Source organism: Phoenix dactylifera, unplaced genomic scaffold (genome assembly GCF_009389715.1).
Source record: "Phoenix dactylifera cultivar Barhee BC4 unplaced genomic scaffold, palm_55x_up_171113_PBpolish2nd_filt_p 000551F, whole genome shotgun sequence".
Classification (NCBI taxonomy): Eukaryota; Viridiplantae; Streptophyta; class Magnoliopsida; order Arecales; family Arecaceae; genus Phoenix; species Phoenix dactylifera.
In genome coordinates, this window is record NW_024067959.1 from 1 (window position 1) to 13,823 (window position 13,823).

The 13,823-nt window shown below is 37.1% G+C and overlaps 1 protein-coding gene across 1 annotated transcript in view; it reads right to left on the reverse strand.

Moving 5' to 3' along the window:
• Positions 1-3,874: 3,874 nt before the first annotated feature.
• The window catches only part of LOC120106511 (transcription factor GLABRA 3-like), a 56,485-nt gene continuing 46,536 nt past the window's right edge, over positions 3,875-13,823 (reverse strand). Inside the window, 8 exon segments of the mRNA XM_039119438.1 lie at positions 3,875-4,164; positions 4,253-4,381; positions 4,383-4,694; positions 5,332-5,763; positions 5,852-5,908; positions 9,583-9,597; positions 9,741-9,837; positions 11,468-11,719. Coding sequence (XP_038975366.1) covers positions 4,093-4,164; positions 4,253-4,381; positions 4,383-4,694; positions 5,332-5,763; positions 5,852-5,908; positions 9,583-9,597; positions 9,741-9,837; positions 11,468-11,719 — 1,366 coding nt within the window. The 3' untranslated portion in view covers positions 3,875-4,092.

Sequence of the window (13,823 nt, forward strand, 5' to 3'; positions counted from 1 at the left end):
ATTTAGAATTTGACATATTGTGTTAATTGTTTCAACCCAAAAATATCTTGAAAGACGACTTTCATGCAACATAGTTCTAGCCATTTCTTCAAGAATTTTGTTTTTTCTTTCCACCATCCCATTCTGTTAAGGTGTCCTAGGTGCAGAAAAATTATGTTCAATGCTATTTTCGCTATAAAACTTTTCAAAATCTTGTTTTTCAAATTCAATTTTATGATCACTTCTTATTTTAATAACTTGCATACTTTTTTCATTTGGAATTCTTTTGTGAAGCTTTGAAAATGCAGAAAAGCTTCATCATTAGGTGTTAGAAATAAAATCCATGTAAATCTCAAAAAGTCATCAATAATGATTAAACAAAAATATTTGCCAACTAGACTTGTAGTTCTAGTTGGCCCAAATAAATCTATATGCAGAAGTTCTAAAGGCCTAGAATTTGAAACCATATTCTTTGATTTAAATAAGACTCTAGTTTTCTTTCCTAATTGGCATACATCACAAACTTTATCTTTTTGAAAACCTAATTTGGGCAAACCTATAACTAGATCTTTTTTAGCTAATTTTGAAATAAGATCTATACTTGCATGAGCTAATCTATGATGCTATAAAAAAACTAATCTCACTGATTTTGGCATTCATTGAAACCAAGCATTCCATATTTTTCATGGATAAGTAGTCTAGATTGACCATATGTATATGTTCATGCTTGTGCCATGTAAATTTTATGCCATCCTCATTGGGACTAGAAACAATGCATATAGAGAATTCAAATACTATAAAATTTTTGTCACATAGTTGATTAATGCTAAAAAGATTATGTTTAAGACTTTCAACTAATAGTACATTCTCAAAAAAGGTAGAGGAAGTGATACTAATGTTACTAATTCTAATGATCTTTCCTTTGCCATTGTCGCCAAAAGTGACCACCTCTCCATCTTTTTTCTTAAGAGAAATGAATTATAATTCATCCCTTATCATGTGTCTGGAGCACCTGCTACCCAAGTACCATATTTTGTTTAACACACGGACCGCTAGATACACTTGCACCATAGAAATCAGGTTTTTATCTTAGGTATCCAAGATTTTTTGGGTCCTTCAAGGATAGATAATATGGTTCCTTTTGGAATCTATATTTTTTTAATTTCTACTTTACTAATTAAGCTCCTTTTCTATAACTGCAGGTAAAGAATTTGTGACTAGTTTTTCCACAATTAAAATATGTTATCTTGCTTGAGTGCTTGCTTGATGATTTGTAAACATACCTTTTAATGATTTCTATTTTTGTAAAGGATTATAGCCAAGTCTAGCTTTGTTAAAAATAGCTCATTGGCTATCTCGAATCATATTTAGCTTTTCAGAACTTAAAGTAAATTTATCTACAATTTGTTTTAGCTTATTTACTTATTTACTTATTACTTAGTTCTAATTTTTTTTAGTAAGGATTGTTTTGCTTTTGAGATTTCTTCATTTTCATTTATATGTGATTGATTTTTCAGTTTTGATTCTTATTTCTTTGATCAAGGCTTTCTAAACTCATCTAGTAATACATTGAAAGCTTCTTGAATCTCATCAAAGGTGAAATTATTAATGTGTTCATAATTTACCTCATCCTCATGGGCCATGCAGATTTTCTATATCTCGGGTCTCCTCCTCTGAACTTGATTCGTCACTATCGCTCCATGTTGCGACCATAGCTTTCTTCATTCACTTTTAGAGAGCTTTCTTAAGCAGTGGGCAGTTGCTCTGAATTGACCCAGCTTTTTGGACTCATAGCACACCAGCGGCTGCTGCTCTTTTTTTTCTTGTTTGGCTCCCCTTTAACCAATGGTCTTTTTCTCATTCCTTGTCTTCTCCTTCTCAAGAATTGGCCAAATTTTTTTTGTAATTAGGAACATCTCCTCATCACCTTCTATACCATCTAAATCTTTGCTCTCTTCCTCATCACCCTAGAATCCGCTATATATGAGCTCCTCCCCATCCTCCCCCACCAGAAAGCCAACCCCAATCGAAGCATGTCACTAGATTTTCTTTGAATTCCTTCTCAATCGCTGATCGCAATCACACCACTGTTGCTGCCATTCACCGCCAGAAAGCCAGGTAAGAATCTGTAAATCTTTGGATAACCCTTCTCTCCCTCTTTCGCAACCTTTGGAGGTTTGTTTTCAGCTGGTGATCGCTAGAGTTTGGCCGAAAAGAATGGGTACTCTATTTTCATTATTTTCTTTGGATTTTATTTATTTGTTCATTCTTTCTGGCCAGTAATGCTGTTAGATCTTGTTGCCAAGGTTGCCACCTAGTTTCTCATGATGGTTTGTAGTTGTGGCCAAGGCTCCCATCGCCGGGATGTCTTGGTTTCATTGGTTATGGGGGGTTGAACCCCTATTTTAGGAGGGTTTTTTTCTTGTCGTTGGCGGTCAGTTGCCATCGACCGCCATCCACAATGGCAACAGCCATGGGTCCCTGACCCCGGGCACCACTTATAGCCACCTTCTTTCCTTCCTCTTCCTTGGTTAGAGAGAGAATTTTGTTCTCTCTCTCTCTCTTCTCTCTCTTCCCCATTCTTTCCATGTCTTGTCTTTCTCTTCCTATTGGACTTCTCTCTCTACTTGACTTTTCTCTCTCTACTCTCTCTAGAATAGTTGGATCTAGTAGAGACTCTTCACAGTGACTTTGAATAGACCTCGGTGAATGGCCTTGATCTATAGTCATCAGGCGGCATGTCAACCCCCACATTGGTCCCTGCCAAATACTGTTAGATTTGATTGCCTCAATCTTTGTTGAATCATCGATGCCCTAGTCCGAGCATGATTTGATGAATTTCACTTTGATCGAATCGACATGGTATCAGGCACTTCCGCTTGGTCAATGCTGTGAGGGTGTTGGAATTGAAGGTTTTTATAATTTCGATGAATTTTAATTGGAAGTATAATTTTTCGATATTTAGGCTCTAAGGAAAATTTTCGAGATTAATTGGATTGGTTAATTGGATTGCGTTCGCAAGGTGAGTAATGTATCACTTTTTTAAGTTTATCAGGAATCATTAAATTATTATATTCATGACATTTGAGTGATATTATTTTTGATGCATAGTATGTTATTATGCAATATATTATTTTAGAATATTATGATGATAAATGATTTTATTATGGATTTGATCGATTGATTTTGACACCTCATAATTTTGGAACTAGAATATGAAATCTAGAGTTTAAACTGTCAACCTATTTCATGCGAAGAGGGATAGCAACTTACCGTCGACCATATTATCCCTTTCCTTTCTTTAAGTCATGCTAATAGGGTTAAATATTTATTTTACAATATAAAAAATAATAGTTTGTTTTGCAAAGAGAATTGTATGTACTTTAAGGGGCCGGTATAAGTAAGAACCTCCTATATGTGCTTACTTGTATGAGCTTGTAATTCTAGTATGTACATGTATATTATAAAAAATAAATGAGTTTGATTGTGCATAGAAAGTGGGAGCATGTTGGCATGTTCCATTAATAAAACTGAGACTTGCAGTTTGGTTTCAATGCCAAAGGGAGGTGGTGATCCCCAATCTTAGCCAATTTGAGGAGACTTAGCAATCTGCCATGAAATCTTAGTAATAAATATATTCTTACAGATAATACAATCTCCCGATCACAAATGTGCATTGAGACATGAATCAAATTTGACAGTGACAAGACCCTGGGAAGTTTAGGCAGGGGGTTACTTTGGCATTCTAATAGGTTGGGGCCTGGACTAGTTATTCTGGCCCTTTCAAAGACACAGATGAGTTTGAAACTATACTGCATTGCAGCTGATTATGGCTAGTTCTGCGAGCTGTTAGATAAGGATCAGATCAAACTGAACACCATGGCGAAGATATACATGGTAAACGTTATAGATGTCCAGACAGATATAAATAAAATCGTCAACAGAGGAGCAGAGCCTAGTTACAGATAAAACAACTGGAAGGGATTGCACAAAGTCACATACATGTTAACCAGAGTATGTTCTCATGGCTCACCAGAAATTTAAATGTATTCTACAACCTCAAGATTTTCTTACATTGGTAATTAGTATAGGGCCTACCAGAATAAACTATCCTCAACATTTACCTACAACTCTCTGCAGTGTCCGCTTGATCATTCCTGGCGATGCTACAACTGAACCCTTAAACTGCAGCCAATTTTGAAAGCAAGGATGCAAATTAGTAACCCGAGAGAGAGAGAGAGAGAGAGCAATTCATCAGTCAAGTGATCCAAACCTTAGCTTTTATGGTCACTGCGAGATTGTTATCACCAGTGGATGACTGGACAGAAAGAGGATCTAAATGGAGGTTGCGTATCGCATCAACTACCTCAAGAAGCAAACATTCCCTCCATTGACATTGCAGCTTCCAGGAGAACCTCTTTCTCCATCACAGTAACAATAACATTAACTGGACCATCCTTTGACAGGACGCCACAATGCTCGACCGCTGTTTCATCGATGTCGCAAGCCTTCCTCTTGTTTGCACAAGACTGCATGCCATTTGCAATCTTCTTGTTGCCATAATTATCAGATGTCCTCTCTGCTATATCAGGATGCATCCTTCTTCCTCTAGGCTCAGGCTTCCCTAACTCTCTGCAAGATTCTAATTCCTCTACCCTTCTCTCAAGCTCTTTCAGATACTCTATTGTGCCACCAAGGATGGATGCCTTGTCAACCTGAGAGAATTACAAACATTTCTTTCTTCATAAAAAAATAATTTAGCATTAAGGTAGAAAACTGGGAGAGAAAAAAAGAGCAACCACAGGACAGTTCCAACTTTCTCAAATAAATAAGTAAATAAAAGAAAGAGTCTTTCTGAAATAGAAGGAAAATAGATGACCGGTATTCCCTAAAAAATAAAACATAACAGAACTAATGGCCTCTTTACAGTCTTTCTGAAATTTTGATATCTAGCAGCAAGAGAGTGTCACATTTCCTATACTCAGGTGCACAAATATGACAAGCTTTGTTAACAATTTACCAAAGATTAATCCACAGATCATCGTCAAAAATAAATTTTTCAAACAAGATTCTACTTAATCTTTATCTAAATGATGAGAAAATGATTTTCATTTTAATTTCAAGAAAGCATAATTCAAGATATCACATCTAGCGACTCAATTGTTATACTAACACAGCATGAAAGCTATATTTTATTAAACTACGCAATTCTAGTTGCTGTCTCCAATGGACAACTTAAAGAATGGGCCTTTCCAGATTCCCCAGGGAAATAATTTTATGAGGATGTGTTGTTACTCATTCTGCCACGAAGATGGCAATAGCCCAGACAGCTAAAACCGCAAATCTAGTTACCTTGCTAACGAAAGGAACCAGTGATCTGAGAACAAGGAACTTCTCATTTAGCTTTTCTCTTCTCCTTCTCTCCGACAACACATGACTTGCACTAGCATCAGGAGAACCTACTTTAAGTTCTTCGCTGATATTTGCACACAATTCCTCAACCTTATCCTGGATTAGCTCATTCTCTTTGTCAAGGACATGAGAATGAATATCAAAAGGGACAGCTGATGGCCCACTCTCCAAAGGGGCCAGACAAGCAGCCATTAAGTGATGATCCTCCGAAACCATCGTGTCAACAACTTCATGATCAAGATTAGGGAACAAGGTATCTTCATCCTTTTCAGCCAATGGAGAACTGGATATAGATTGCCCAGAGCAAACAGGGATTGGCAGCTCCCAGAAGGAAGTCCTGATTTGATGTATGAGCGCAGGATCCTCCAAAACCTTGAAATGATTTAAACAAGATTCAAAACTTTTTCCAAGTATAGATGATTTTATTTATATCCATACATGTGAATGACAACGAACTTACCAATTCAGCTGTACCCAGCTCAAGAACACCATACATGAAGGGAATACACACCACAGTCTGCATTTGAGATGCAGAGATTAGTACTAAGCATGAATGCTGCAAATTTTTAAGCTACTATTTCACCTTGACATGCAAAGAGGATGTTGAGATACAAGATAAATTCGGCCAAGTCAAAAAATTCCTAATTTAGCAAAAAAAGAAAAGAAATAATAAATATTAGATATGTTTAATGTTGAATTTAATGAACATCTTCAAAGATAACTACAATGCGCACTCTTCCATAACCGGTCACGATCAAACAGAGAAAAATTGATGAATGGCTTGAGAATCTCTTCATGACTCTTTAAACTGTGAACATGTGCTCCAATTAAGGCACACGTGTTATGTTTATTCGGAGGTGGGGAAAAGGAACTATATATTCTACTATCCCCCAAAAAAATAATAAAATAAAAAAATAAACAAATTGAATGACTCTTCTAGATTCAGCCAAATCTAGAAAGGGATTGGTTGGGTCCATTTTGAGATGTCTTATTGCTCCCTTTTTTTGTCAATATCTACTTCCTTTTGTTACTTTTGTCCAAAATGTGTACTTAAAGAATTAATTTTTCTAGATTAAGAATGTACAGAAAACCCTCATATGATAAAAGGAGTCTTAAATAGCTCGGAGTTTCATATATTTTATTTAGGGACTTCTAATTAAAATGTAATGATAACAAGGAGAAGAAAGAGTTACCTAACTCAAGAAATGACAAAGCTCCTTTTTCTGTAAGCCTGATCCTTCTTTCTTGTCTCCTATTGTTTTCTTGCAGTCATTTTCTTACACTTAACCTAGAGATTGTACTAAAATTCTAAATAATAGCTCTTGTACTAAATACCTTCTATCACCTCCAACTTTACTATTCTAACATCAATTTTTTTTAAGTTTAAATAGTCACTTAAAGATATTATACATATGCAATTGATTCCACTTACTTTCAAATTTCAAAATTTCAAATTATTCTTTTTTTGAGAGAGAGGGAGGGAAGGGAGACCCCACCTACACTATAATTATCCAAGTCTAGATGTTTTTGAGATGCATCATCCAAGAAGCAAACCCAGACCCTCGAGCTGCTATGGCTTTTTTGGGTAAATTGAAAAAATTAAACTACTCTAGTGTAAATACATCCATGGGAATTAGAAAATAAAAAATTCAAAAAATGAGCCGAAAGATCAACTGTGGAATCCCATTAATATAACTCCAATGTGATTGGGCACATAAGCCGCCATCTAATCTTCTGGACAATTAAGTTCCCTGTAGAAATGTGAAGCTTCAAAAGGGAACAATGTGCGTACCATTTGCCAGCAATCTTGCAAAAGAAGATGAGTTTTTGGCCACAACAGATGGTAAATTTGTAGTTGTTATTATAATTTTAAACAATAGAATGAATTTAGATTACCAAGTATTTTAGTTGAGAACTTGTGTATTGTACTTAGAATATACTAGCTCGCCTTTCCAGGCAAGTATGCATGGTATTATCAAATAAGTGGGTTCGACATCTTCCTTAAATTTTTCTCTAAAGGAAAACAACAAAATTAAAATACATTGGATCAAGGACCGAGAACCATCTTGAAACAGGCAGTTCTGGGTGTATCAAACTAGACCAATTGGTTACATGGATTATTCAGTCGGTTGATTCGGTTCAATTGGAATCTTTTTTTATAAATCCTCCTCCCCTCCCAATCCTCTCCCTCTCTCTTGATTCTTCCCTTACTCTTTTCCTATCTCCAATCTCTTGATCTCGATTCTCCTCTCCTCTTTATGGCTCTCTCGATTCTCCTTCCGATCTTCCTATCCAAGATGATGATGCGTGACGATATGATTACATGGGCTCTACAATGATGACACCAACTAGGGTTAGGGTTCCATTAACCGGTATGTCTCTCTTCCCCCCTTTCTTCTCCCTCCCTCCCTCTCCTTCTCCCTCTCCCCCTCTCTACCTCTCTCCCAATCTTTTGATCTTGAATCTCCTCTCCCTCTTTCCCTCTCCCTCAGTTCTCCTCTTGATCTTCCTCTCTAAGATAACGATAACCATGACAATAACCTTCCTCTCGATCTTCTATTTCAAGACAACGATCATCGATATGCCTCTCTCCCCCTCCCCCCCCCTCTCTCTCTTCCTCTCTCTCTCTCTCCCTAGTTCCAATATGCCTCAGCTCGATATGGTACATACTGATACCATACCAAATTAGTCATTGTGTAACAACCAAGGACCTCACCCAAAATGGTTAGCCGGAAAGTATTATTTGGATTTCTTAATTCTACATAAATATCCAAGATCTATCCAGCGATTAATCGATGTGGGACTAAACACACGCCCGCATGGGTCATTACATACTTCCCTCGTTTAATGCTTGACCTCCTCGTCAGGCTAAGAGTCCAAATCCATTCAAATCTAATCATAAACATCCCGATCGGCCCATGATCAGTCTCAAAGAGCTTTGTACTACAATACCCCTTAGTCCACATGAGTCATAGGCCGGGTCCGCTTTGAAACCATTTATAATAACCCAGGACCTCACCCAAATGGCTAGCAAGAAGTATTATTTGGATTCCTTAATTTGTATAAGTACCTAAGATCTACCCGGTTAATAACCGATGTGAAACTAAACACATGCCCGCACGGGTCATTACACGCTGGCCAGTAAAACTCCTAATACTAGTTCAGTAAACCTTGCATAGGATCTTAAATATAAAAGAAACAAGATCCTTGTCAAGTGAGACCACTAGGTTAGAAGGAAAAAAGACTACAGAAAAAACAAAACAATTAGGTGCACGTACACTTGAAGCACAAAGTATCAGATCCTAGCCTACAAAACCTAGTTTTTGTTCAACAGAACGAACATGATTCCTTAAATTGACATACTCAATCCCAAACAACTGTAAGAAAAGTGAGCAGATTGGTGCCATTTAAAATGGAAGTTTTAATTCCCAAAATGACAGACAATTGCACTCCGACTTGGAAAAGCTAGAATATGAACACATGACTCACCAATTTTCTTGGAGTTAAATGTTCTTTCAAAAGAATTTTGACCAAATGGGCATTCTCTTCCCTACCTCCCCAAAACATTCCAACCAAAGGTATCTTCAAGGCCTTCAGCAAAATTTCTGCATCATGAGCATTACCAGGTTGACTTGGCCAATGCAAGTGCCGTTCTTTATGTAGGTAATTAACAAAACTGAGACTAACTATGACACATCCAGCAAAAAAAATGTATTTGGAGCTCCAACAGGAAGGTTTTGGATATGGTAACCTTAGCAGTGAGTTCTAGATTTTGGTTGGAAAGAAATTGATGAGTATTACTGAACAAATCAGCCAACATGAACGAAGTATGCTTTTAGTCTACTTACTCCTGTCTGACTTGTTTTATGTTGCTTTGACTGGTGTCAACCTAAATGATGGTATCTATCTATGTTCCCTTAAATTTCTTGCTGTTCCTGCTTAATTCCCCTCCCTTGTGAGGGTAAACTTGCAGATTTCTTTATTTAATAATATTTATAGGTGGGTTCAAGCCCCCTCCCCAAAAGAAAAAGAGAAGCAAATTCATGGAACAAATATGTTTATAGGGATAGTATGGTATTATGGCTTTCTATTTCAAAGTAAAATTAGTAGTAGAATTTGTTATGTTAACAGGATTTATGCTCAAATATTATGGACATATCATGGCTTCTGAATAACAGAAAATAATTGTACCTGGATAGATGCACTCTGAGATGATGTGTGATGCAAACCGATCCAATGAAGAGAAATTCACAAGTTGGATGAGAGAGTAAAAGAATTAGTTCCTACATTTATGCTGACATAATAATAGCACAAAGACATCTGTAGAAAAACATGCCAATGAATCTAACCTTCGCTAAAAGAGAGCGTGAGAAAATTCCACTATCTGCAAACTGAGCATTGCTCAACCAGATATACTGATTGCTTGTTAAGGCTTTACCTGGCAACCTGGTTAGCAAATGAAACAGTATAAATACTAATTTGAAAAGAACATTTTGCTCAGATCACCAGGGAAGCATGGCAACAAGCAAGTTAATTAAAATGGGCTCAAAGAATTCAAAGGAGTGGAGTCAAATATAATGTTAAAGAAATTTTCACAAATAGAACATCTGAGAGGGAAAGATTAGAAACAACAATAGGCATCATATTGTGCATCAAATTATAAAAGAGAGCTAAGATCTCACAAGTAGGATCTGAGACAAAATCCTATTGATGCAAAATGCGAAATAGTACATAATAAGAAATTTAATTTTGCATCAATCAATAATATGACAAAGAACATGAAACATGTATTGGAATGAAAAATCAAATGTTTCATAGGTTACTGAACTTTGCATTTGGAAGCTTGAAATAGAAAAATTAGGTGATCTAAATTTTAGTAGAAGGTTTAAAGACATCGAGACCAACTAAATTTTGATTCATATATAAGATAATGAATGATCTATATGCTCCACTCCACATTTTGCACTTGATTCTACATTTAGTATCCATTGTGTGCCTGCTCAATGCATAAGTAACATCTAGAACAATTGATTGTAGGTCTAAAGGGGTTTTTAAATCCATACGGATCTATAAAAGATAGTCAATCACCAGTGATAGAAATAGAAAATGAGTAGCGTACCAGAACTTTCTTTCTGTTCGGCTTTTATTGCCCAGCTTTCAATCCACATGGCAACTTACAAAAATTACTAACTAAGAAGGGTTTAGAATTTGAGCCATTTGAGTTTATGTTCTTATAAATATTTGCTGATCAGCTAAATTATTTGCTTTTCTCTGTGCATGCTTGAACGAGACATGTTCCACGAGTTGTTCTTATTCATGACAGCATTCAACTACTGCCATGATCCCTGAAGGATTGGATCTCTTATGTCGCGGTATCCTGATCAGGGTAAAGCAATTGCTCCATTTTCAATTAGCTTGGTAGCACTTAAGTTTGAAGCTTTGGAAATGGCTTCATGCATACCCCAGATTGGTGCTCCAGCCCTTAGGATAGCATAGGCAAGATGAGAAGACTAGGTTCCACACAATGACTATGAATAAGAGAAATTTAAATTAGATGGTTCCACACAGGTTGATAATGGGATAAAAATACACTATCGACAGTTTCTTTCAGTTCTGTCCCAAAGATCAACAGGCATGCTTTGCACAATATATTTATATGACATTTTTTTTTTCTTAAACGAGTCTTATGCATTGCTTACAGAGAGATGCTTACTCTACCTTTAATATTAGCTTTGGCATCAACACGTCAAATAGTTTGGTCAACTATGAGAAGTTAGAATAAATTTGGTCTAAACTATGGATCTTCTATGTTTTTTTTTTTTTTTTTTAATTTTGAAAAGCAATCTATGTTTCAAGCGAACATATAATAAATACACAGCCCAAAGTATTAATACTGTCAAAGAAGATGAATTATGAGCCAAATTCAGTTATAACTGCAAATATTGTGCATTAGTCAATATTTCTTATATCAGACTGAAAAACCTCCATAACTGGATTAAGTTTAGTAAAAAATAGAAAAACAACGTAAAGATGATGATGTAGAAAACATAGTTTAAGGGTTTCAGATGTAAGGTACCCTTGGCCTGGACTGAATGTGAAAGACATGCAAACCAAGTAATACCACTCCGCCTCTGTCAGATCTTCAGGTGATAGTGATGCAGGTCTTGTGCTCGGCTGTTTGCTGTCACCTGCTGAAAGAGACTCGTATAGCTCTCTCAATTGCTCACTTCTCTGTAGAGCAATTTGATCAGCTTTAAACTCCATTAGCTGAGTAGTCTTCCTCGTCTTTATATCACCATTATAGTACCCATCACGCCATGCTAAGACCCTAGAAACCAACAAGATAAAGGAGAGGAGATACCAAAAATGAAAGGTGGAACTCAAATCCATGTAAAAATAAAGGAATGATAGTCCTGTGAAAATTGCACCTTCGTGACACAGCGAATAGGCCAAAAACATAAATAAAATACATGATCAAGATACAGAGACATCTCTACATGAAACAAAACCACAAGAAAGAAATTCTATCATATGAATACTAATTATCAAAAGCAGCATCCTACAAGGAGAAATATAGCATACACATATTAAGCATTGCATATCAGCAGGACCATATGGTAAAAAATACCTTTGATGCTCGTAGAGTCATCTGATGAATTAGGTCCATTTTAAGTGGTGAAAATTTCCATGAAGATAAGGCAGTGCATTTGAAAGTAAACAGGTAGACAATTTTACTAGAATGTTAATTATGAAAAGCAGTACCCTACAAGTAGAAATGTAGCATACACTTCCTTATTCCTTGCATGTCAGCAGGACTATTGTGATGGCCGGTCTAGCCCGATCTACTTGACCAGCCAAACCCGGCCACGGCCCAGCCCAGCTAGACCGCATGCATCGTGGAAATGGGAGCAGCAGAAGCCTCCTACAAGTAGTCTTCTTCCACCTCTCCAACAACTCCTGAACGGAGCTAAACCTAGGGTCGCTGGGACCCTAGGGCTCCTCTATAATAAGGCCCCCTACCCCCTCCATGGATTTCCATCACCAAGAACCTCTCCTTTCCTCTCTTCTCTCGTTGGTGTTCGATGCCTCCCGTCACTATGCCTGCCAGAAATTGGTGGCATAGTGCTTGCTGAAGCCGGTAAGAGCACTGAATCCTCCTTCTCCAACCTTCCTTTCTCTATTGATCTGTTGCCGCTTGGATTTTGCAAAGAAATCGATTGGAACTGGATCCCCAGACGCCAACAAGTGGACTAGGATGCATGAACAATTGAGCAAAAAGAACCCCTACTCGGCCTTCTTTTTGAGTTAATTTCAACCGGTTGGCCGCCCTCCGCTGCCCGTCACCACCTCCTGCTGCCACCTCATCGGACCACAACGATCATAGTCACTGGTCCACACCTTAAATCCCCTATTTTGCCAAGAAAGAAGAGGAGAAAAAAAAAAGAAAAAAAAAGAATAAAGAAAGAAGAAAGAGAGACCCATCTCTTTCTTCTCTCTCTTCTTTATCTCTCCTCTCTTTCTCCTTCTAAGTAGACCCATGGACTCCAGTGAAGAATGTTGTCTCCATGTCCTATGTATCCGAACTGACCCCTACAAAGAGGCCTTGAACTGCTCAAGTGCTCGAGCAGCCTGCCGGACCAATCATCCCGACCCTGTTGAATGTTTTTGAAACCACCATTGATAAACCTTGTTGAATGACCTTGGCCCTGATTGAGTCTGTGTCCTATGATTCATTGAGTGAATCATTTAGACCTGACCTACTCAGAACCACCATGTGCTGGCTAAGCCTTCTCTTATTATTTATAATTATATTAAAGTCAACAAATAAAAATTAATTTTGCTTTCAATATTTCTAAATGGGTTTAGCAAGTTCGCTTGGTGAAGTTTAACGGTCTAAGAAGAAAGAGGTAATTATTTTATGCTTCTTCTTATTTTTCAAATTATCATGTTTTTCATGCATATGATTTTGTTAGTGAAGATATCATATTTTTCTTAAAATTATGGATCAGCATATGTATTATGAAAATCATGTTTTATTATAAAAAGTGGTTCCGTGAATATTTTTAATAAAAATAGCATGTACATGAAGCATGTTTTATCATGCCATTTATTATTTTTTCATCTACCTATTGTATGTTCTAAGAAAAAAATATGATTAATAGCCCAGCTTCCATGGGCTAGTGGGCTGACCTAAAGAAGGCAGGCCGTTGGGAGTCTTCTTCGTCTCCGATATCGCCAGACTCCAATAGTCCTAGGTAGATCCAAACACCGGCTAAACCCTAGGATTCCCATCTACATAGGGTTACCTCCTCCTCCTAGCTCCATCGACGAATGCTTGAGCCAATGCTGTTGATCTCTAGCTTTTTCCAACAAATCTCTTCCTTGATTCTTTGCCGAAAAAGCAGCTAGACTGAGGTAAATGTTGTTCGCTT